This window comes from Mastigoproctus giganteus, chromosome 4, assembly GCF_048544385.1.
Source record: "Mastigoproctus giganteus isolate SK-2022 chromosome 4, ASM4854438v1, whole genome shotgun sequence".
In the NCBI taxonomy this organism is placed as follows: Eukaryota; Metazoa; Arthropoda; class Arachnida; order Uropygi; family Thelyphonidae; genus Mastigoproctus; species Mastigoproctus giganteus.
Genome location: NC_143578.1, coordinates 167,938,791 through 167,964,002, shown reverse-complemented (window position 1 = coordinate 167,964,002; position 25,212 = coordinate 167,938,791). Strand labels below are relative to the sequence as shown.

The following is a 25,212-nucleotide window of genomic DNA, read 5'->3' as shown; positions in this document are numbered from 1 at the left end:
GGAAGCTGTTTGGTGATGGAATCAATTCTAATAGCAAAAAGAGTGGCACTCAATACTGATCCCTGTGGAACACCTTCTTCCTGAATGAAAGTTGAAGAGAGGGCATGTTGGTATCGAACTTGAAATGATCTAGTATGTAGAAAGTTCTTAATAAATACAGGAAGGTTGCCACGCAGTCCGAGAGAGTACACATCACTAAGTATACCATGCCTCCAGGTGGTATCAAATGCCTTCTCTATGTCTATTGAAACCATTACTAGATGTTCATGTTTGACAAAAGCATTACGGATGGCAAATTCAGCCTTGACCATAAGGTCTAAGCATGACCTGTTTTGACGAAAGCCATATTGACTACGGCTCATTAGCTCTTCCGACTCGATGATCCAGATGAGTCTTCTGTGGATAATTTTCTCAAGGATTTTACTGAGGCAGCTTGAGAGAGATATGGGTCTATAGCTATATGGGTTGGATGGATCTTTTCCAGGTTTTAGGAATGCCAAAACTGTAGAGTGATGCCAAGAAACTGGAAAAACATTTTCTAAAAATATACGATTGTAAAAGACTAGGAGGAGACGCAAAGCTTTGTCATTAAGATGTTGTAGCATGACATAATAAATCCCATCTGGTCCAGCAGCACCATTGCGGGCTGTTCTAATGACATGTAATAGTTCAGAATATTGCAGAGGTTTATTATATGGGAGAAGGTTTGAAGTTTCAAAATTAATACCATGCTTTTCTTTAGTGTTTTTAATTCTTTGGAACGAGCTAGTATGTGCTGATGTTGCTGAGATTTCTGCAAAAATATTGCCCAAAGTATTGGCTATATCTACAGGATTAGATATATCTTGCCCATTCCAGGAGAGGATTGGAGAAGGTATGGTAGGAAACTTACCAGACAGCTGTCTAATTCTTTTCCATATTATTTTGGGATCAGTATTTCTGTGAAAACTGGATGCAAAACGGGTCCAGGATTCTTTCTTTGCTTGCTTTTGTATAAAGCGTGCTTTTGCCCTTAATTTCTTATAATTAATGAGATTGACTGTGCATGGGCACTGCCGAAACAAATTCCAGGCTTTATTTTTTGCTCTCTTTGCTGTGGTGCATTTGTCATTCCACCAGTAATTATAATGCTTTCGGCTCGGCGGATTTGATAGTGGTATCGTGTCTTTAGCCACATTTAGAAGATGCGACGTGATGTATTCTGTCACATCATCAATATGCTGGTGGCGGATTTTTTCCTCGTCAAGGTCAATTGATGACTGAAATTTTGCCCAGTCTGCTCGGACAAATTTCCACTTTCTGCAGGGTTGAAATGAAGGAGTCTTTGCTTTCAGAAAGTTGCATGCTATTGGGAAGTGGTCACTGCCCATGGGATCGTTTATTACATACCACTCTATGGTTGGGACTAGTACTGGTGAACAAATTGAGAGATCTATTGCTGAGGTGTGTCCTGCTGGGAGCTGTACGTGTGTCGGTGCACCTGTATTGAGTACAGTGAGATTTAGTGCCTCCAAAAAACTTTCAATTAGTCTACCCCGTCTATCCAATTTAGTAGAGCCCCATAATGGGTGGTGCCCGTTAAAGTCCCCTAATATACAGAAAGGTGGAGGTATCTGTATAAAGAGGTCTTCAAGATCTTTTAAAGAGCAAGTACAGTTTGGTGGTAGATAGATTGAGACTAGTGTTATTGTACCATGGAGAGTTATACGAACAGCAACAGCTTCTATTTCAGTTTGGAGTGGGATATGTTTTGATGGGATCTTTGAATTTACTAGTATTGCCACACCACCATGGGCAGCGTTAGCAGTATTTCGATCTCTTCGATAAATCCAATAGTTCTTTATCGAAGGAGAAATTTGTGTGGTTAGGTAAGTTTCCTGTAAACAAAAGGCAACCGGAGAATATTGGTTAATTAGGTATTGAATATCGTCTGTGTTGGAACGAAAGCCTCTGCAATTCCATTGTAAGATGTTGTGGTTCATTTTGGTTTAGTTGAGGATGAATCATCTGACTGTTTTTTGTTTGAAGAGGATTTTTTTTCGGTCTTTTTTCGGGAAAGTAGGGCGTCCAGTATCCATCGTGTCATTTGCGTGAAGTTCTAGTATGGGTTATTCATGATCTGGGTTTACATCTACTTCCATACTACTGGCTGATGATTCAGGTTTATTCTTATCTTTAGCAGTTTTAAGTTTTTCTTTGTTATGCAGAACTGTCCGAGTCTCAATTGGGAATTTTTCTGTGTCATTTGAGACTGTCTCAGTATCATTTGGGATACTAATTGGGGTGTTGGTGGCATTGCTGGTTTTCGTTTTAGAATTTTCTTTTCCTGTGGTTGATACGGTTGCTTTAACCCAATTAGCTAGCGAGACGTTGGGCGGTATCGACACATCTGTTTGAATTGCAGTTGTATGAAAACTTCGGGTTCGAGAGGCATAAGATGGACTTGGCATGGTCAGCATTATTTGTCTGCGTGCCTCAGGATATGTGACTTTGTGTTCTACTTTATATTTTTGGATATTCCTACCTGTTTTCCACATTTCACATGTTTTAGAAAATGCGGGGTGATTGCCTTTGCAGTTGGGGCAAATGGGAATTGCGGCTGGACAATCTGCCTGCGTATGATCCTTTGCTCCACAAATAGGACAGATGGCGTCACCTCTGCATGCCTGCTGTGAATGGCCATATTTCTGGCATTTAAAACAGCGAAGAGGATTTGGGATGTATGGACGAATTCGGCAGTTTAAATATCCAGCTTTTACTGAGGATGGCAAATCAGGAGTACTAAAAGTTAAAATGATGGAACGAGTTGGAATGAGATTTCCATCTTTTTTTGTCATTATTCTTTTAGCGCTGATTACCTTTTGGTTGCTAAGTTCTTGTACTAATTCATCCTCAGACACAGTAATTAAGTCCCATTCTGTGATGACACCCTTTGATGAATTTAAGGTATTGTGGGGAGTAACAGATACTGGCAACCCACCAAATGTCGTTGTCTTTAATAGCCACTCCGAATGTTTTGTGGTGGCTGTTTCAATCAGGAGATCTCCGGATTGGAGTCGCTTTACCATTTTTGGTGATCCTGCAATAGATTCTAGATGTCTTTGAATCACGAACGGAGATAACTTACCCACAGGCTGGGTAGACAGAGAGTGCATCACCAAAAAATTGGGAATATCTGAACAGTGTGTTTCTGTTCGAAGCCTTTTGGGTTGGCTATTTTCGTTGTCTTCATTACCATATTCTGGTCTTGAGCTTGAAGGCTCTAAGGGTGGAAAATTTGTAGAATCCATGATGGCTCCTTTTGGCCCTGGGGGATTATCTTTTCCACCCAGGTTACCGGCCCCGCCACGGGGAGGCAGGAGCAGTGCCACGAGGTGACCAAGCGGCTGGGTTAGTAATTAGTATTTATAGAAAAAAACAGAAAGGTGGATTCCCTTTCTGGGCCTTTCCCTACTTCTTGTAGAGTGAAAGTGCTACTCGGATATACAAAGAAATTAAGAAAACGGTTTTTGAAACAAAAATAGAATCTGTTTGCTCAAATACTCTTTGCAGAAATCGCTTTTCGAAATGCACTACAAATCGCTTGGCCACGGAACGCTTGGCACCCGGGGCCAGAGGCGAAGTGATGACCGCAACAAAGACGGCGCAAGAACACTCACTGCAACATGGCAGGACTCAATAAAGAATATACTCAGCAATCTAATCCAAGACCCACCAGGCATACTAACAGAGGACCAGAAAGCCATCTGCCAAGCAAACGAAGAATATGAGACCCAACAACTAGAACCCCCTTTCACAGCCAACGAACTACAAGAAGCGGTATCACAAACCAGGAACAAAAAGTGCCCTGGCCCCGATCTCATCGAGCCGGAAATGGTCAAGAAAGCAGCGGAGGTTATGCCGGACCTCCTGCTCCGACTGTACAACACCTGTATCAAAGAGGGCCAGTTCCCCCCCAGCTGGAGGACGGCCAATCTAAAACTGATCCTCAAAAATCGAAACAGACACCAGGAAAATCCCAATTCATATAGACCCATAGTCTTATTGTCGACACTAAGCAAGCTTTACGAAAGATTATTACATAAAAGGATCCACAACCACTATAATGAGGCAAACCTGAATTCACCCAAGCAATACGGCTTCAAATCGGGATCTTCGACCATAGATGCCGTCCAAGGCCTAATCACCAAAGCGATGCAGTGTACTAAGAAATATTTCCTTGTCATAGCCGTCGACTTTGCTGGGGCGTTCGACACCGTCTGGTGGCCGAGCGTCCTTTGCAGGCTCAGGGCAGCGAGAACACCAAGCAATTTGTACAGGAGCATCAAAACTTATCTCTCGGGCAGAAACGTCCAAGTAATAACGCCCTACAAGAAGTTGACCTGGCCGGTCCGCAGGGGCTGCCCTCAGGGATCTGTCCTAGGACCGCTCCTGTGGAATATAGTGTTTGACGAGTTCCTCACCATGGACCTGGGGGAGGTGGAGGCCCAGGCCTTCGCAGACGACCTCGTACTGACGGTCGCGGCGGATTCCAGACAGAACCTTGAAACGCTTGGAAACCAAGCCCTTGAAACCTTGCAGAACTGGGCAAAACTACACACCTTAACAATCTCGCCAACGAAGACGAACTCAGTACTATTGAGAGGGAGGTTAAACCTTAGAAGACCACCACAAATCAAGCTGGCAGGACAAACAATCAAACTGTCAACGCAAATTAAATATCTGGGACTGATCATCGATCAGAACTTATCATTTAAACCGCACCTAATCTATCTAAAAGAGAAACTGCGGAAATACACAGCGCTCGTTGCCAGAGTTACACGCAGGGACTGGGGGCTAAACAGGAGAACCCTGTCCCTGTATTATAAAGCCATCTTCATCCCGATAATAACATATGGATCTCCCATATGGTACAAGAAAGCAGAAACAGCAGTGAATAAAAGGATACTGGGCACGATCCAACGCAACATATTATTAACAATAACAAGAGCATGTAACACGGTTAGTACGAGTGCCCTACAGGTCCTTGCGGGGACCCTACCCTTGGATTTAGAGGTAACCCGCTGCGGACTTATGTATCTACTAGCCAAAGGAACCCAAACCACCTACAACAGTCTTACCATTGATATCACCAATAACAGGAAAAACGAGAAACAAAAAATAGTGGACCACCTTGTACAAATTTGGCAGAGAAGATGGACAGACGGAGAAAAAGGAGCGGTAACAAAAAAATTTATTCCCCAGGTAACCAAGCGGTATCCCAAGGCTGCCGCATGGCTGTACCCAGGCCTAAACACTACTTTTCTACTCACCGGCCACGGGCCTTTCAAGGCCAAATTAAATGCCATGGGCATAATCGAGGAATCACACTGTCTCTGCGGCGAACTAGAAACATGGCATCACGTTATGCATCAGTGTGAAATATACGAAGACATCAGATTTCAAATGATCACGAAAATTAAATACATCCCTAACACCCAGGAACACCATCTCCTGGACACACCAGAAGAATTTGCGGCCTTTAGTCGCTTTGCCCAGGACGTCTTCTCCAGAAGAAAACTACAAATAGCGATCCACCAAGGCCAACAGGAGTAATGAAACCAAATATGGACACCAAGGAATACGGGAAACTAAGGACGGGGATATCAACCAATGATCGATGACCATTGGAATATGCATCAGAGAAGGATGCTGAACCAATGAAAGAGGAACACAAGGATGCGGCTTGCCCCATGAGTGACAATGAAGAGAAACAGACGTGAGACAAAGGCCATATTGGAGACCTGAAGAGGGCACTCTAGCCCTCTTCACCTATAATTCCTAACTCCCCGGGAGGAGGGGACGGCCACACGGTCCCCCCTTCTCGCCATCCCCTGTTTCCTCTCTGGTGGGGCATGGGCATGCCCCACTGAAACTGGGGCCGCCTTCTCTATTGGCTCCATACTTCTGCCTTTTCCCCCCAGTCTTCTGCCTCCTTCCCCTCTATCTTCACGCTAGCGAAGTCCCACACATCAAAATTAATACATCAAAACCGCCATACGCCCAGCATTCGGCCTAAAAAATTAAAGCGATAATATCCCCACGTCAACGCAAATAATAAAAATCACTTTATTTTATTTTCTTGATGACCATTGGAATATGCCACCCAAAGTTTTTTTTTTTTTTGGTCCTAGCCGCCGAAATCTCAGGAAACTAAGCGGCAGGACCTGCCAGAGTAAACTAAGTCTACGGAGTTCCTGGCCTGCCTCCACGGGGCGTAAGTGGGGCAACGTTGGATCCCAACAGGGGTCCAGCGGCTAAATGGCCAGAAGAACAACGGTACACGACATTACACGATCCAAGATCCATACACTTTTAAATCTCTGGCATTTACAGTGTACTGTAATACACCACAACGTAAACTACGCGGAGATGGGGGGAACCCCAGGTGCCGCTTGACCCTAAAAACACTTACACTTACACTTACACTTACCGACCTCGGCTTGACTTGGGACGAGGGCCTCACTTTTCAGACCCACTTCTCGACCATGAAAACTAAGACTTTCTCGGCGATGTGGGCAATTCGACAAGAGCTGACGGGGTTACTGAACGTAGATGTAGTCGGAGGATACGTTCAGCGGTGCCTAGAACCTATCGCATTGTATGCATCACCAATCTGGTCTTCTGCCCCGACGTCGTACATAAATAGATTCCTCGCAGTCGAGTACTGGGTAATGCGATGGATGAACAGGGTCACGGGCAATGCTTTCACCATCTCCAGGGCTGTTTTATATACCAACTTAAATATTACTCCCTGGAGAGTTCACATTGCATCCAGGAATATTCTTCTTCTTTCTCAGATGCTTACCGGTGTGATTGACGCCCCCAGTCTTCGAGGACTTATCTCTACTCCACGTGCTGGACGCAATAATGACAGTCCCTACCTAATACTGCATTCTACACTATCCAACCTGTGCTGTCTGAAGAACTTCTTCCCAAACAACGCAGTGAACCTTTTCAACTCATTGACAATAGACCCTGTGAAATACTCCGAAAGCAAGCAGTACAGAGTGAAGAGCATCTCAGAAGCGCACTGCTTACTTCAACTATAATCTTGACAATGAGTGAACTTGTAAACAATATTGTAAATATACGCACTTGTGTAAATATTGTAAATAATTGTATTCGTGCATTTTTGTACACTCTTCTTATATTGTAAATACTGTAAATAATTGTATTTTTTGATTTTTGTACACCCTTCTCATATTGTATACAATTGCAATTCTTGCATTTTGTACACCCTTCTAGCCGGTCGGCTGTGTATAAGGGGTGAAAGCAAACACTTGCTATTTTTTAATAAACGGATTTTAATAATAATAATAATAATAAAAACACCGTTCCAATTGTTGTGATTTGGACGCCCTTTAAGGTTTGCTGCATAATTTAATAAATGCATTTGTCTGCGTAGCTGCCAGGGTGTTTCATGTGCTTAAGCGTATAGGCTCTGAACCGGTGATGTGCGGTATGCCCCTAGTGCAAGACGAAGAACACTGTGGCGTACAGGATCAAGCCAATGTAATGCGCTTGGTGTAACAGAGCTATAGACTATAGAACCGTAGTCCAGAAGTGACAGTATTAATGCATGGTACAGATGTATTAGTGTGTAAGGATCGGCTCCCCATGTTGTGCCAGACAGAACTCTTAAGATGTTAGGCTTTTTAAGACATGAAATCTGGAGTGATTTTATATGTTCAAGGAAAGTGAGTTGTTGGTCGAATATCACACCAAGAAAGCGGACACTGGAGTAAAGCACTAGTGCTCGCCCTAGGAAAAACGCTAGAGCACCGCACTAGAAATATCGCTTGGGAACTATCGCGTGGCACTCGGGGCCTCACAGTCCGGTTACAATAGGTACAGATAATTACTTTTTATAATGTTACTGAACAAAAGTGGTCAGTAACAATACTTCGACCTAACAATATACACAACACAAAATTTTCACTTTAAGAACTTCTGGGCCTTTTACTGAGCTTTGGATCGCCACAGTACCATGGAGGAGTTGAACCAACGTTGAGAAGCAGCCCTATGCGGGATAAAATACCCATCTGGTACCATAGATTTTATAATCACCATCCTTCTCACACCAGGTGGAAAAGACCCAAGTTCGCTTCTCATCAATGAGGAGAGGAATTTTATGGGAAATTTTCACAACGTGGCTGAGTTAGTCAGTCTCGGGTGAAGAGTAGCATGGTATTTCGCATGGAAACTCGTGTTTTGCGTCCAGCAAACAGAAAATCGACCATAGAGCACACGCAGCTTGCAGAAATATTATGTACTGCGCAATATGCTTAATTCGCTGATGCGTCTAAAATCCTACAACAACCAACCAACACTTCTAGTACTTTTCAAATGAAAAATTTTCGTGAAGAAAAAAGTACTCGCGCTAGATAATCGTACAAGATATTGTGCAGTCAACATCACTTGGCACTGTGCACCCTGCTCATTATTTCTTTTATTGTAATCTAAAATTAAAAAAAAAAGTTACGAAATGTATTTAAAATTTAGCAAAATTAACTTTATTTAAGAAATAGTCGTGTATTTAAAACGCGTTTATAATACTGATTAAGAATTGAATATAAAAATAGATTCAAATTCTTAGTAAATAAAAAAGCAAATTAAATTAATGTATTTTACTAAAAGGAATGAATGAAGAAAATACTTTACCCTAAGAAGAAGAAACTGGTCACTGAAAATGTAGCATTCGCAATAGCCTGAAATGCGAAATCTCTCATGAATTCTTTAATTCTAAGCGCCTCGCCTGTTAAAAGACAAAAACACAAATTAATTTAAATTTATAATAATAATTTTTTAAAAGAAAGAACATAAAAATAAATTTATTGGAATTAGAAATTAATTATATTCATTAGCAAATAGATATTTGGATGTTAATGGCATATCGGCATCTAGCGCCATAGTGCGCCAAGTTCAGGCTGTTATACAGATAAAAGGATCAATATTCTACACCAAAAAGTTGTCAGATCGTATGTCAAAGATTAAAAGCTAATGAGAAGGTATATAGCAACAGTATATGATTAATTGAAATACAGTTAACTAGAGTAGTATGAATTGGTTCTCTTTGAAAATCTAAAAATATCAGGTACATTATCATCATAAGTTATAGTCTGGCTAAATATATAATGGCTAAGACAAATATAAAAGAATATGCTTAATAGTAAAAACACATTTGCAATTGTCGCATGGGGTAGGGTTCGGCGGTCCTCAATAGGTGTGTCAAGTGGGTACTCCCAATATAGATTCAAGTAAGAGTAATATCTTCTTTCCGTGTCTTGCGTAGACTGGAGGACCATGGCATAATCACAGGTTTAATTTGCTAAAGTTTGTTTGTGTGTTGTGGATGCTATAATGTTTGCCAATGTTCAAAGCATGACGATGAATAAAAGGTCTATAGTCTGTATATAGGTTTAAAAATTATGTCCACTCAGAGAGCAAACTGATTTAGCCTTCATCTTCTACCTCACTTTTTAATTCCTATATGACTAGCTGTTTTATAGGCTGCCGAAACTATTTATTATTGCCTTTATTTTGACTTTGTGCATTATGGCCTCAGCTGCAAAAGATCCATTAAACACCAAATCAACTAACCAATCCTATATGACTGGGAATCAAACAGAACCGAACTTCCAAATCCGTTTGAAAAAAAAAAAAGAGTGCAGAACTTTTTGCGAACCTGGCAGAAAATTGGACGAGATCTATATTTTAAACATATCACAGCTTTTGAGTTATTTACGAAGTCGCTGTATAACATACGCTTATGATATTACATGGCTTGAATATTACTGAAAGTATGCAGCAGATATTCATGCAAAAGTTCTTTTGCATGAATATCTGCTGCATTCAAGGGGAATTTGATGCGATGATATTGTTCGGGAAGATAGCTGCTGATCCAACAGAGAATTCGAATTTTAAACAATCGTTGTAACTATGTAGGAAATCAGTTGAGTTCTGTGAACAGCAATGGAGTTTCTGATTGACCCCCCCCCCCATGGTGTACCTCCTTTTCCCTAGTTATATAGCTTTGGTTGAATGAGTTATTGTTTTCTAGAGCAATGGCGTCTAAGGCCATTGCTCTAGCAAACTAGAGTTAGTTGCTCTGTTGCTAATAGCGTCTAATATGCCTGGTCAAAAATAAAAACCAATAAATATTTATGTTTTATGACCTAATAACAGGGGTTACCATGTGGGAAAATATAAATATATATGAAACAATATTAATGAAGAAATTCAAGGCAGTTTTATTATAGATTTAAACTGTAAAAAGTCAAAAACAAAAGACATTACGTGTCATCTAAAATCTGGCTAAGTGTAAACTGTTTAGACAAACTATGAAAAGTAATAAAACGTTCCTTTGTAGAAACTGGACATTCGATAAAAATATGATGAATGGTTAAAACAGTTTCATAGTTCTCATACATAGGAGGGTCGTTCGCCTTCAGCAAAAAAAGAAAGTGGCGGATGACTATCTTATACAAATCCGAGCAAGAACTATTTCTCTTTTCTGACCCTGCGTAGGCTGGACTGTCATCGCTTGATTGCAGGCTTCACCTTTGTAGTTTACTTGTGGCCTGTCCATGCAAAAAACCTTGCCATTGAGAATATGGCTGATTGCTTCATGAAATGAGATGTTTATGTCTGTTAATGTTATCTTAAAAATAATGGGTAATTCTGCTTCAGCATTGACGCCAGCTAACAAAGCCCTTGGAAACACTGCTGCAGTAAATGAACTAAAGGTTAAAGAAAATGCTTCTTATCCAATCCGTGGGAGTACAAGAACACTTACTTTTGCAGAGAAGTGACTGTTACTAAAAGTGCTGTGCAGCTGTCAATTAACGATTGTCCTTTTCATCAGGGTATGAAAAATGACTTTTTGACTTCATAAAATTATCCCACTTAGTGTCTAGCACATGCAGAAGGAAAAAGATGCTATTAATCCCAACAATATGGAAACTCCTCCAAATCAAAGGCCGGCACCTGATCAACCATTTTCCACTGCCCATTGCTCGTGAGTGATGGGGGTTTAATGGCGCACGAGCTGCTGGGGCTATAATGCGCCTATTCATAGGGAAATGATAAAAATCAAATATCAGATATAATCAATTTATGTTTTATAAAGAGTGATGTTTTAGAATTTATGATACATTCCAATTTTTTTCAAAAAAGAGAAGAATTCATTGATGTTTGCATCGTCACCAATAATATGTTTTAATGTCTTCGGTTCAGGAAGATTTTTTAGGGAAAGGAGGATGGATATTCTGTCCTTATCATAGTGAGGGCAGTCAATGAGAATGTGTTTGGGTGATAAGTGCGAGGAAAAGTGCGGACATTGAGGAGGATCCTCTCCTATAAGTAGATGGAGGTGAGTCAGATATGTATGTCCTATCCGTGATCGTGCAAGCACTACTTTTTCTCTTCGTACTGTTTTGGTGCTAGAGCGCCAAAGCTGTGGATCCTGTTTCAACTGATAAAGTTTATTATTGGTTTGGGTGGGCCATACCTCTTTCCACAGTGCAAGACATGTTGTTTGTATGATATGATTATAGTCATAGATTGGAATAGGTAAAAAAAAGGTAAAGTGCAGCCATTATTAAGCCACTGCAGGATGGTAGCCTCTTCAACAATTCATGCCGAGGGAAATGGACCATAATCTGCCACGATTATCCAGTGCGGGTTGGCAGATCGACCGTATTCAGCAGTCAGGGGCTTGAACCCCGGTCTACTCAAAGAGCGTGTGCTACTGCACTCCCGTTCCTGACCACTCGGCTACGGAGGAATAGGAGCAAGTCTTAAATCATAAGTTGATGGATATTTGGCAGTTTTGTCAGCCAGTTCATTCCCTTTTATCCCCGAATGGGCAGGGATCCAGCAAAAGGTCACTGATTGATGACGTTCCTCAATTTTTAATAAGAGGCTTCTGATTTGGTTTAAAATAGGATGAACTTTGTAAGAAAAGTTTTGTATTGCTGTAATTGAGCTTAGAGAGCCAATGTATACAATTTTTTTAGAGATGGGTAGGGATTCAGGTTTTCTAAAGCTAACTTTATTGCATGACGTTCTGCAGAGAAGCTGCTATACTCAGGTGAAAGGGAAGCAGAAATGATTGTAGAAGGAAATACTACGGCTGCTGCTCCAACGGCTGAATGTGATTTGGTATTGGTATTGGTATTGGTATTGGTGTTTAAAGGCACAAGGGCAGCTAAGGCCAAAATGTGCCAGGTCCTACATTATTATTCTAAGGTAATATAATATGTTCTATTTTGGCATCATAGGAATTCACATATATGTATTTTCTTCAGAATTGTATAGAGTGTAGCTAGGTCAGCACTATTGCCAATCATGTGGTTAAGTGATAACGGTTCTTGTAGTTGTGATTGAGAGTGGAAAATTCTTCTGAAAAAAGATGTGATTTGGAGCCATCAGTATATATAGGCAGAAAATCGACGTATTTCTGAATATGGCTTGCATGGAGTTGTTTCATATTGAGTGTTGGTAGACGATTCTTTCCCCATTTGTCAAGATAAGTATCGAAATATAACTGAGGAGGCAGAATCCATGGCGGTTGGGAGTAATTCATTAAGTGTTGTCTGTTGAAAATTTAAACATTCCAACTCTGCATTAATTCAATGAGGCGTAAGCCTGCCGGTCTTATTTTACTGGGTTTATTTCTATAGAGGTTTTCAAGTGGTGGATTAAAGAGGTATAGCTGAATAGGATGATGACAGCAATTTTGTATTCGGGCTGCATACTTAAGAATTGTGTTTTCCTGCGGAGACAAAGAGGGAGCTCATGTGCTTCAATATATAAACTATGGGTAGGAGATGTCCTGAATGCGCCGAGGGCAATCCGCAATGCACTATGCTGTATAGGGTCCAACCAGCGTAGTGTACTCTTTCGGGCAGAATCGTAGATTGGAGCACCATAATCCAAACGGGATCTGATCAATGCTCTATATAGCAGAAGCAAAGATGTACGGTCTGCTCTCCAAGACACTGCAGATAAAGCTCTGAGTATGTTCAGTTTATATGAGAAAGGGTTTGTTTGCTCCAAATGTGGAAGGAAAAGTCGCATAAAGGTTGTCGGATTATCCATGGTGGGGTAGACTGCTTCGTCAGTGGGATTATGTTATCCAGGTTAAGCTCTCTACTGAGAAGAAGGTTTTTTAATCTCACATTCGCAGGTTTATTGATTCTTTGTTGTTGGTGATAATGTTGTTCCCATTCAGAAGTAAAAAGAGTTTTCTGTAGAGGGTGGTCTGGTAAGGATTTTATTTTAGCTGCGTAAGAGAGTAATTGATTTTGTCTTCTGATTTGCAGAGGAGGTTCTTGAGCTTCAGCGTACAGGCTCTGCACGGGTTAGGTGCGGAAAGCTCCAAGGGCTAAACGGAGTGCGCAGTGATGTACCGGGTCGAGCCATCTCAGTACACTAGGTCTTGCCGAGTCATAGACTGGGGCACCATAGTCTAGCTTAGACCGAATGAGAAGGCGATATAAACGTAGTAGAGCAGAATCTGAGATTGTGATTTCTTTGTAATACCTTTGATACTGAAAATTGGATATGTTGTAGGATTGGGTGTCCTTTGGTATTTGCGTTCTGCAAGGCAGTAACAGAGCTAAGCGAGTCCGTGAAAATAAAGCGGTTTGCTATCTGTTTATGTTTGATTTGGTTTATAGCCATTGAAATGGCTTGTAATTCAGCAGTAAAAATATTGCATTCTTTTGGGAGTTGTTGGATGAAGGTACGATCCTCAAAATGAATTGCAGCTCCTACACAGGTCTCTGATTTATATATGAAAATGTATATATGAAAATATATACATCTGTATATATTTTCATATATGCATCTGTATATATGAAAGTGTGATGTGGATATTGTTCTTTGTATGCTGCATATAACTGCTGGTAGTTTTTTCTGGATAGAGTTGTTTTCCCCCAGGTTTGAAAAAACATATCATATATGGCTTGAACTATGCACCATGGTGGAATGGTCTGTGCAATTGCAGTAGCTATGTTGTCATAATCAAGCTCTCGGCTTAGTAGTAAATCTTTCAGACGGAGGTTGGCAGGTCGATTCATCCGTGGATGGGCTTGGTATATGTTTTCCCAGTTATATGAAAACAGAAAATCTCTATTTGGATGATCACTGATAGATTTTATCTTGACAGCATAGTGCAATAACAAGTTCTGTCGTCTAAGCTGTAATGAAGGTTCATGGGCTTCTGCATAAAGGCTTTGTATAGGTGAAGTTCGAAAAGCGCCGAATGCTATACGGAGTGCACTGTGGTGTATGGGGTCTAACCATCTCAAAACACTTGGTTTAGCCGAGTCGTAAACAGCTGCTCCATAATCTAGTTTGGCACGAACTATAGATCGATAAAGTTTGAGAAGTGTATATCGATCTGCTCCCCAAGTTGTTGCGGAAAGAACTTTGAGATTGTTTAATTTCTTTAAGCAAGAAAGCCTGAGTTGTTTAATGTGATCAAGGAATGTTAGTTTCTTATCCAAAAGAAGTCCTAAGTATCTTATGCTTGGTACTACTGGGATAATATGTCCGTCAAGTTTCAATTCAGGATCAGGGTGTAGGTTTCGTTTTCTACAGAAGTGTATACACGCGGTGTTTTGTGTGGAAATCCGGAAGCCATTTGTTTGAGCCCATTTGCTTATTTTGTTTATTGTTCCTTGTAGCTGCCGTTCTATACTTCGCATATTCTGAAAGTGAGAGGAAATGCTGAAATCGTCAACGTATAAAGCTGCGTCAACGATTCTTGGAATGTGCTCGGTTATTGTATTTATTTTAAAAGCGAACAGGGTAGTGCTAAGCACAGACCTCTGAGGCACTCCTTCTTCTTGGATGAAAACCTTTGAAAGGATTGTCTGCAGCCTAACTTGAAATGTCCTGTGTTGCAAGAAATTTTGGATATATTTAGGAACATGTCCACGTAAACCAAGGAGGTATAGGTTTTGAAGGATTCCATAACGCCATGCCGTATCGTAAGCTTTTTCTATATCAAAGCAGATCATGACGTGATGTTCCTTTCGGATGAAGGCATTCCGTATACTGTTTTCTAATTTTATAAGTAGGTCTAGTCTTGAGCAATTTTTCCTCAAACCATGCTGTGCCGGGTCGAGAAGATTATTACTGTTCAAATACCACATTAAACGAGCGTTGATGATTTTTTCCATAACTTTACCTAGGCAACTTGGTAAAGCAATTGGACGGTAGTTGCATGGATTAGAAAGATCCTTTCCCGGTTTTAGGAAAGCCAGAATTATTGCATGATGCCAACTATCTGGAAGCTGGTTTTCTAGAAAGATTTTGTTGAACAGTTCAAGTAATGCCATTTGGGATTGGTGGTCAAGTTCCTTTATCATCATGTAGTGAATTTGATCTGGTCCTACAGCGTTTTGCTTTGTCTGCGACAGAGCTGTTTTTAATTCATAGAAAGTTAACGGAAGGTTGTACTGTTCGTCATTTCTTGTGGAAAAATTCAGTTTGTGTTTTTCTTTTTTTGCCTTGTATATTTGAAAATTAGGAGTATATGATGTGGTTGCTGATGTTTTGGCAAAGGTTTCGCCCAGTGCATTGGCTATTTCTGAAGGCTGTGCGGTGATTTGTCCATTCCAGTTTAGGATTGGAGGTGGATTAATCTGGTATCTGCCATTCATTTTGCTGATTTTATTCCAGACAGTTTGAGATGTTGTGGGACTTGTTAAAGTGGATGCAAATTTTATCCAGGATGCTTTGCTACTGGCTCTTCTAACATACCTGGCTTGCGCTCGTGCCTTTTTGAATAATACTAGGTTCTCTGTAGTGGGACATCTTCGGAAATTATTCCAGGTTTTATTTCTCTCTCTTTTAGAGTGTAAACATTCTTCATTCCACCATGATTTTGGATGTGTTGGAAGGTGTGGTGATGTTTTTGGAAAAGTCTGCTCAGCAGCTTGGATTAGTTTATTTGTTACATATTGTACTGCTGCATCTAACGGTTTTTGCTTGCTAATATCTGCATCTAATTTTGCGCTTTTCCCAATCCGCTTCATTTACTTTCCATTCGGGATTTCTACGTGACTGACATGTGGTTCCTGATATCATGGAAATGATTATTGGATAGTAAACGCTGCTGAGAGGATCACTGTGTACAGACCAATCAAGTATTGGAAATAATGTTGGAGAGCATAACGATAGGTCGATATCTGTGCTGTTTCCCGATGGAAGATGCGTGTATGTATGTGTGCCATCATTCAACAGGGATAAGTCATTCTGTTCTATCCATTTTTCGATCTGTTTTCCTCTCCGGTCTACGGCTGTGTTTCCCCACACAGGACTGTTTCCGTTGAGGTCTCCCAGTATACAGAAGGATGGAGGTAACTGAGTTAATATATCTTCTAAGTCTTGTTGTTGTAATTCTTGGTTTGGGGGAACATAAATTGTTATAATGGTTATGAGAGATTTAATGGCTATGCGTACTGCAACCGCCTCAAGGGTTGTGTTTATTGGAAAAACTTGGGAAGGAATGTGTGAATTTACCAAAATTGCCACACCTCCATGGGTCGTGCCGCCTGTTACTCTGTCTTTACGGTATGTGATATAGTTCTTTACTGTGGGAGAGCCTTGAGGTCTCAGATATTTTTCTTGCAGGCAAAGACACAGCGGGGTATGCTGTGCAATCAGATCATATATATCATGTATATTAGTGCGGAAACCTCTGCAGTTCCATCGGATTATAATCCCCATTATTTGGTTTTGGAGAAAGTGTCAGACTGTTTCTTAGCTGTTGCTTTAAGCTTTTCAAGTTTATGTTTTTCCTTTGGAAAATATGGTTTGCCGGTATCCATCTCTTCTTCCGCAAAAATCTCTAGTACTGATTCCTCTGCTTGATTGGTCGATTCTGTATCCATTTGTTCCGTTGGCTTCTGGCTTATGATATTACGTTTTTCTGTGGCTTTTGTTTCTGTGTGTTTTGCAATTGGAGGTACAGATAGTGGTGTGTTTGTAACTTTCTCTTTTTGTTTTGGCTGGGATGTGATAAGTAGACCTCGTGCCCAGTCCGAAATAGACTTCTTTGGGAGATTGGTATTTTGGTATTGGTATTGGAGTTTAAGGGCACAAGGGCAGCTAAGGCCAAAATGTGCCAGATCCTATATTATTATCCTAAATCATATAATGTGTTCCATTTTGGTATTAGAGGAATTCATATATATGTATTTGCTTCAGAAATGTATAGAGTGTAGCTAGGTTAGCACTATTGCCAATCATGTGGTTAAGAGATAACGGTTCTTGCAGTTGTGATTGAGAGTGGAAAATTCTTCTGAAAGGAGAATAGTGAGGACAATCTAAAAGTATATGCTTGACTGTAAGCGGTAGTGAACAATGTGTGCATCGAGGTGGGTCATCCCCCATGAGTAGAAACATATGGGTTAGGTGCGTATGTCCAATTCTTAGTCTTGCTAGTATAACTTCCTCCTGTCTATTTTGTCTGAAGCTGGAAATCCATAAGGCTGGTTCTTCTTTGATTTGGAGCAACTTGTTATTACTTTGTGCCTTCCATATTTCTGTCCACTGAAACATACAGACTTTTTTAATATGCTTCAAATAATCTCTGTATGGTATTTGGTAATTTTCTGGTGTTGTACTGTTTGGTTTTTTGGCTGCCTGATCTGCTCTCTCATTGCCTAAGATACCAGAATGCCCTGGGATCCAGCAGAATTTCACTGAATGATTCCTACTTTGTAGGTGGTTTAAACAGCAAATGATTTGTTTTTTGATTGGTTGTGATGTTGAAAATTGATTGCCCAAAGCAGACACTGCACTCAATGAATCAGTGTATATTATACTGCTAGCATTGTGGAGTGGGCTAATATTCTGTAAGGCTAGTTTGATTGCATATAACTCAGCAGTATAACTGCTGCATTCAACTGGTAGTGATATGGAGACTGTAAAGGAGGGAAAGACAGCTGCGGCACCAACGGCAGAATCTGTTTTTGAGCCATCTGTATATATTTGGCAGCTTTGTATATTGTTTAGGGCATGTTCTTTATGTAGTTGTTTGATATTTTCATCTGCCAGGGAGTTTTTTCCCCACTGCTGAAAGTGGGTATCACAATGAGCAAGATTTACAGACCAGGGTGGGTCAGGAATATCGCTCTCTTGAAGTATGTTATCATAATCAATATTCCAGGTGTGAAGCAAATCTTTTAATCTAATACCAGTTGGTCTATTTTCAGTCGGTTTACTGTTATAGAAAGCTGTCCACTCAGGATTGGAAAGCAACGGTTGAACGGGATGGTCTGGAAGGCTTTGAATTTTAGCTGCATAATTTAGAAGCAACATTTTCCTTCGAAGGTGAAGTGGAGGTTCGTGTGCCTCTACATACAGACTCTGAACAGGGGATGTTCTAAATGCGCCAAGGGCAGTACGAAGGGCACTGTGTTGGATGGTATTAAGTCTGATTAGTGCACTTTTCCTAGCTGAATCATATACGATAGCACCGTAGTCTAAACGAGATCTGATAATAGCACGATACAAATGTAACAGAGTGTATCTATCTGCTCCCCATGTCATAGCAGAAATGGACCTAAGTATATTAAGTTTCTTTAGACAAACAGTTCGGAGGTATGTGATATGTGGAATGAAGTTCAGTTTGTTGTCCAATATTAAGCCTAAGAAACGAAGATTACTGGTGAGAGGGATCAAATGGTTTTTTAATCTGAGTTCCGGTTCCGGGTGTAGTTTACGTTTTTTGCAAAAGTGAACTGCAATAGTTTTTTGATCTGATAGTCGATATCCATTCTGCATTGTCCATGCCTCCAACTTATTTATGGAGAGTTGCAGCTGTCTTTCAATGGTATGAATATTTTGTGAACGACAAGATATAGTTAGATCATCAGCATACATATATAGTTCTACAGTACTTGGGATGTTGTATGTTATGGTGTTCAGTCTAAGTGAGAAGAGGGTAGAGCTCAGTACTGATCCCTGCGGGACACCCTCCTCCTGAGTGTAGGAACGAGAAAGTACAGATTGATAGCGGACCTGAAAGGTTCTGTGTTGAAGAAAATTTCTAATGAATTCTGGTAAGTGCCCTCGCAATCCTATGGAATGAAGTTCTCTCAATATGCCATACCTCCAGGTAGTGTCGAAAGCCTTTTCTATATCGAGACTTACCATTACAAGATGTTCATTTTTGACGTAAGCATTGCGGATGTTAGTCTCGGCTTTCACCATTAGATCCAAAGTGCATCTGTTCTGTCGAAAACCAAACTGATTGTTGTTCATCAGTGCTTTAGTTTCAAGAACCCAGGTAAGCCTTCTGTGTATCATTCTTTCTAGGATTTTACTTAGGCAGCTGGTTAGAGAAATAGGTCGGTAATTTTCTGGAAGTGAGTGATCTTTTCCTGGTTTAGGAAAGGCTAAAATGATGGAATGATGCCAGGAAGATGGATATGTACCTTCAAGAAAAATCCGATTATAGAAAATTAATAGTAAATTCAATGCCGTACTGTTTATATGTTTCAGCATTGCATAATATATACCATCAGGTCCAGCTGCACTGTTGGGTGATCTATTTAATGCTGTTTGCAGTTCAAATAGGTTAAACGGTTGATTATAGGCAATATATTGGGTAGTATGGAATTTTATTTTGTACCTTTCCGCCGAAGTTTTGATTTTCAGAAAGGAGTTGTCATATGCTGATGTGGCAGATGTTTGGTAGAAATTCTCTGCAAGGACGTTAGCTATTTCTTCTTCAGAAGAAATTTCCTGTCCATTTTTGATTAAGATGGGAGAAGGAAGAGGTAGATATTTCCCATTTAATTGCCGAATCTTTTTCCAGATTAGACGACTGTTAGTATCCTTTGTGATAGTGGAGGCAAACTGTATCCATGATTCCTTCTTGGCTTTTTTTCTAATTTGTCTAGCTTTTGACTTTAGTCTTTTATATTGAATTAGGTTGTTGGTAGTTGGGAACTTCCGGAACAGGTTCCAAGCTTTATTTTTTTCCTTTTTGGCATTGGTACAAGCTTCATTCCACCAGTGTTTAAGGTTTTTGTGTTTACATGTGGAGGCTTGAGGTATTGCTTCAGAGGCAATGGTCAGTATTTGCCTGGTAATATGCTTTGTGACATCATCAATGGGTTGTAGTCTGATCAATTGGCTATCAAAAGAAATACGGTTTGAAAACTTTTCCCAATCTGCTCTGGAGAATTTCCATTTTGAGCGGTTATCAGGGTATGATGTTTGAAGCGTTTGGATTCTGCATATGATTGGAAAGTGGTCACTATTATGTGGGTCGTTTAATACTGTCCATTCTATACTGGGATATAATATGGGGGAACAGAGAGTTAGATCAATTGCTGACATAGATCCAGAGGGAAGGTGTGTATAAGTATTTTCACCAGTGTTCAGTAATGTTGGATTCAGTTGGTCCAGTATCGTCTCGATCAAGTGTCCTCTATTGTCCATGTGGTCTGATCCCCACAATGGATGATGAGCATTGAAATCACCAAGGATACAAAAAGGTGGTGGTATTTGTCTTATGAGGTCTTCTAATTCTTTAAACGTGCACATCTTGTTAGGTGGAAGGTACAGGGATACAAGGGTTAGAATTTGCCCAACTGATACACGTACAGCAATAGCTTCTAAGTGGGTTTGAAGCGGAATGTTTCTAGAAGGTATTTTACAGTCAACTAGAATGGCGACGCCTCCACGTGCAGATAGTGAGGAGTTTCTATCTTTTCTGTAAAATGTAAAATTTCTGATTGATGGAGTTACTTGTGGAGTTAGATTAGTCTCTTGTATACAAACGGCTATTGGACCATATCGGGAGATTAAATCATAGATGTCATCGGTATTGCTGCGTAAACCTCTACAATTCCATTGAACAATGTTCTGCATTATCGGGGTTTGAGGAGGGAAGACGAGTCTGTCTGTTTCTTGTGAGTGGTTTGCTTTTGACGGTCATATTTCATTTTATCTTTTCTAGGAAAATTGGGACGTCCGGTATCTGTACTCTCTTCTACATCATCAGTTTGACCTGATGAAAATCCAGTCTCCATATCATCTTCTGCATGAAGATCAAGGACTGTTTCATCGTGCGTAGCTATATTTTCAGAGTCCATTCTATTTGAGTTTGTCTTTTGTAATTCAGTGGCTTGTTGCCTTCGGGATTTATTAGACATTTTATCACATGATTTTATTTTAGGCGGAACTGTGATAGGGGTATTACTTACTTCATCAACTAGAACGGGTTTGGTGGTAGGTTCAGATGTTGATAGCACAGATCGTGCCCATTCTGCAATGGATGTATTGGGCGGAATTGATACCTCAGTTTGGGTTGAAACAGCTTGGCACTTTAGTGTAACGGAAGCGTACGTGGTTTTTGAGATAGTTGAATTTATTTGCTTTCTTGCTTCTTGATATGTGACCTTATTCTCGATCTTGTACTTTTGTATTCTTTTTTCAGTTTTCCAGAATTCGCATGATTTTGAGTATGCTGGATGGTCATTCTTGCAATTTGGACATTCCGGAGCCTTTGCAGTGCACTCTGTTTGTGAATGGTTTTTTGATCCGCAGTTAGGACAAGTAGTTTCGCCTCTGCATGTTGTCTGGGAGTGACCAAACTTTTGGCACTTGAAACATCTTAGAGGGTTTGGAATGTATGGGCGTATACGGCAGTTTAGGTAGCCTGCTTTAACTGAGGTCGGCAAATTCGGTGTACTAAAGGTCAGTATAATATTACGTGTGGGAACAAGTTGGTCATCCTTCTTTATCATAATTCGTCTTGCTTGAGTTACTTTCTGTTCCAGTAATTCCATGACTATCTCCTCCTCGGTTACGTTCAACAAATCCCACTCACTTATTACTCCTTTTGAGGAGTTCAAGGTGTTATGTGGTGAGACTTTGATTGGTATTCCGCTTATAGATGACATTTTTAGTAAAAATTCTGAATGCCTTGCTTGAGTAGTCTCAATTAAAAGATCTCCTGATTGGAGCCTTTTCACCATTTTCGGTGTACCTGCTGCATTCTCGAGACATCTCTGCATGACAAAGGGAGAGAGTCTGCTTAGCGGCTGAGTCGATAAGGAATGTATAATCAGAAAAGCTGGTGGTTCTGATTTGTTACTATCCTTTTTCATCCTTTTTGGAAGATTGGCATCGTCTTCCATTCTCCGGGTCTCAACATGTTGAGAGCCTGTTGGCTCTAGTGGTGGACATGTATCACAGTCCATTGTTGCTCCTTTTAGCCCTGGGAGGAGAGCTTTTCCTCCCAGATTTCCGGCCCCGCCACGTGGAGGCAGGAGCGGTGCCACCTAGTGGCCAAGCGGTTGGAGAGGTTAGTTTGTTAGTGCAAAAATTAATAAATATACTAGGAAAAGAAAGGTAATTTTCCTTTCTGGGTTCTTACTTAGGATCTGTTAAGTGCAGAACCACTTACAAAAAAATTAGGATGCGAAAAGCACTAGAAAGTAAATATAACCAAATCACTGAGAAAGAGCACTATATCTCACTTGGGAAAATCGCTTGGACACTATCGCTTGGCACTCGGGGCCACTTCTTTGGGAGAATCGTGAAATCTGTTTGCGTCTCTATTGTACGCCGATTCTTTATGACTTGTGCATAGGAAGGTCTGTTTGAAATAGTCGGGAGTACAGTTCTCTTAGCTTCTTGGTATGTGACGGATTGTTCTACTTTATATCGTTGAATCTGCTTTTCTCTTTTCCAGAATTCGCAGTTCTTAGAATAGGCGGAATGATCCCCCTTACAATTTGGACACTTCGGTTGCTCGGCTGGACAGTTCTGATTGGTTGTTGTTGTTGTTATGGGGGTTTAATGGCGCATAAGCTACTATGGCTATAATGCGCCTATTCATTTTTTATATAGGGAAATCGGAAAAAAATTTTTTTTTTTTTTTATAAAAATCATAAAAGATTAAAAAGCCCAATCTGCTTCAGAAAGTTGAAAAATTCGAAAATATTTGCATTGTCACCTATGAGATTCACTAACGTTATTGGTTTATTAAGATTTACCAGTGAAAGCAGGGTTGATGTTCTGTCTTGTCTATAGTAGGGGCAGTCAATAAGTATGTGTTTAACAGTCAGATTTATAGTACAATGTGGACACTGTGGTGGATCGTCTCCTCTAAGTAAATAAACATGGGTTAGATGGGTATGCCCTATTCTTGCCCTTGACAGGACTACTTCTTCTCGTCTTGATGTACGGATACTGGAGCTCCAAATTTTTGGATCATGTTTAAATTGAAAGAGTTTATTATTTGTTTGAGAGTGCCAGATTGTTGTCCATTCTGACAAGCAGGCAGCTTGAATAGTTAAGGCAAAATCTGACGGCGGAACAGGGATGTTAGTTAAGTCTAAGCTAGATGGATTTTTTGCAGCTTTATCAGCCAGTTCATTGCCCAGAATACCAGAATGTGCTGGAATCCAACAGAAGATGACCTGTTGATGCCGTTCTTCAATTTTTAATAATATACTTTGAAGTTCGTCTATAAAAGGGTGAACTTTATCTGAGAAATTACATAAAGCCGTGATTGAACTAAGCGAATCGGTGTAGATAACAGATTTTAAAGATCCATCAGCACAGAGATTTTGTAAGGCCAGTTTAATAGCATATAATTCAGCTGAGAAGATACTGAATTCAGGTGGAAGTGATACTGAAATAACAGTATTCGGAAACACCGCAGCTGCTCCAACGTTTGAATTAGATTTAGATCCATCTGTATAAATTGGGGTAAAATCACTATATCTTTGAGTGTGAGCTGCATGAAGCTGTATGATATTAGATGCTTGTAAAACTCCCTTTCCCCATTGGCAGAGATAAGTGTCACAAGTCACCAGAGGAAGAGAAGCCCATGGTGGTTGACAGCAGGTTGCTACCTGTTGTACGGAATGAACGGAAAGATTCCAAACTTCCATCAGTTCAAGGAGACGAAGACCAGCTGGCTTTACTATGCTAGGTTTATTTCTGAAGAGGTTTTCCAGTGGTGGATTGAACAAGTATGACTGAATCGGATGCGAGGCACAGCTTTGTATCTTAACGGCATACTTTAGTAACAGTGTTTTTCTACGTAACGATAATGGAGGCTCATGAGCATCAATATAGAGACTATGTTTGGGCGACGTTCTAAAAGCACCAAGTGCAATCCTCAAAGCACTGTGTTGAATGGGATCAAGCCAGCGTAATGCGCTCATTCGGGCAGAATCATAGATGGGAGCTCCATAATCAAGGCGGGATCTGATTAATGACCTGTATAGCCGAAGCAGAGAAGTACGATCTGCACCCCATGTTTGGGCGGATAAAGCTTTGAGAATGTTTAACTTTTTTAGACAGGAAGTACGTACATTTTTAATATGGTCTATAAAATTTAACTTGTTGTCAAGGATTAATCCTAGAAATCTGATATTATTAGTGACCGGGATGGAGACATTAGAAATTTGAAGTTCGGGATCTGGATGAAGTTTGCGCTGCCTACAAAAATGAATTGCAACTGTTTTCTGCTGCGAGAGCCGATAGCCATTGATGCTAGCCCACTGTTGTATTTTATTTAGGGATATCTGAAGCTGCCGTTCAATAGATCTCATATTTTGGGAATGGTAGGAGATGGAGAGGTCATCTGCATAAAGATAAGTCTCGATTGAATTTGGAAGCTGTCTTGTAATAGAATCTATTCTAAGAGAAAACAGAGTGGCACTCAGTACTGATCCTTGTGGAACACCCTCTTCCTGCATGAACGTTGTAGAGAGAGCATGTTGGTACTGAACTTGAAACGATCTGGTACATAGGAAGTTTTGAATAAATATAGGAAGGTTGCCCCGCAGACCAAGGGCGTGTAGATCACCAAGTATGCCATGCCGCCAGGTGGTGTCAAAAGCCTTCTCTATGTCTATTGAAACCATTACAAGATGTTCCCGTTTAACGAAGGCATTTCGAATGGCGAATTCAGCCTTGACCATAAGATCTAAGCACGACCTATTTTTACGAAAGCCATATTGACTATGGCTCATTAGATGTTCTGACTCAATGATCCAGACGAGTCTTCTGTGGACAATCTTTTCTAAGATTTTGCTGAGGCAGCTTGAGAGAGATATCGGTCTATAGCTATGGGGGTTGGTTGGATCTTTCCCAGGCTTTAGAAGTGCCAAAACAGTA

General features: G+C 40.5%; 1 protein-coding gene across 1 annotated transcript in view; it reads right to left on the bottom strand.

Annotated features, from left to right (window-relative positions):
- LOC150087179 (nose resistant to fluoxetine protein 6-like) overlaps positions 1–25,212 on the bottom strand; it is a 298,214-nt gene that overhangs the window by 196,906 nt on the left and 76,096 nt on the right. Inside the window, exon 3 of the mRNA XM_090372396.1 lies at positions 8,704–8,797. Within this exon, the coding sequence (XP_090228522.1) occupies positions 8,704–8,797 (94 nt within the window). The remainder of the gene's footprint in view (positions 1–8,703; positions 8,798–25,212) is intronic.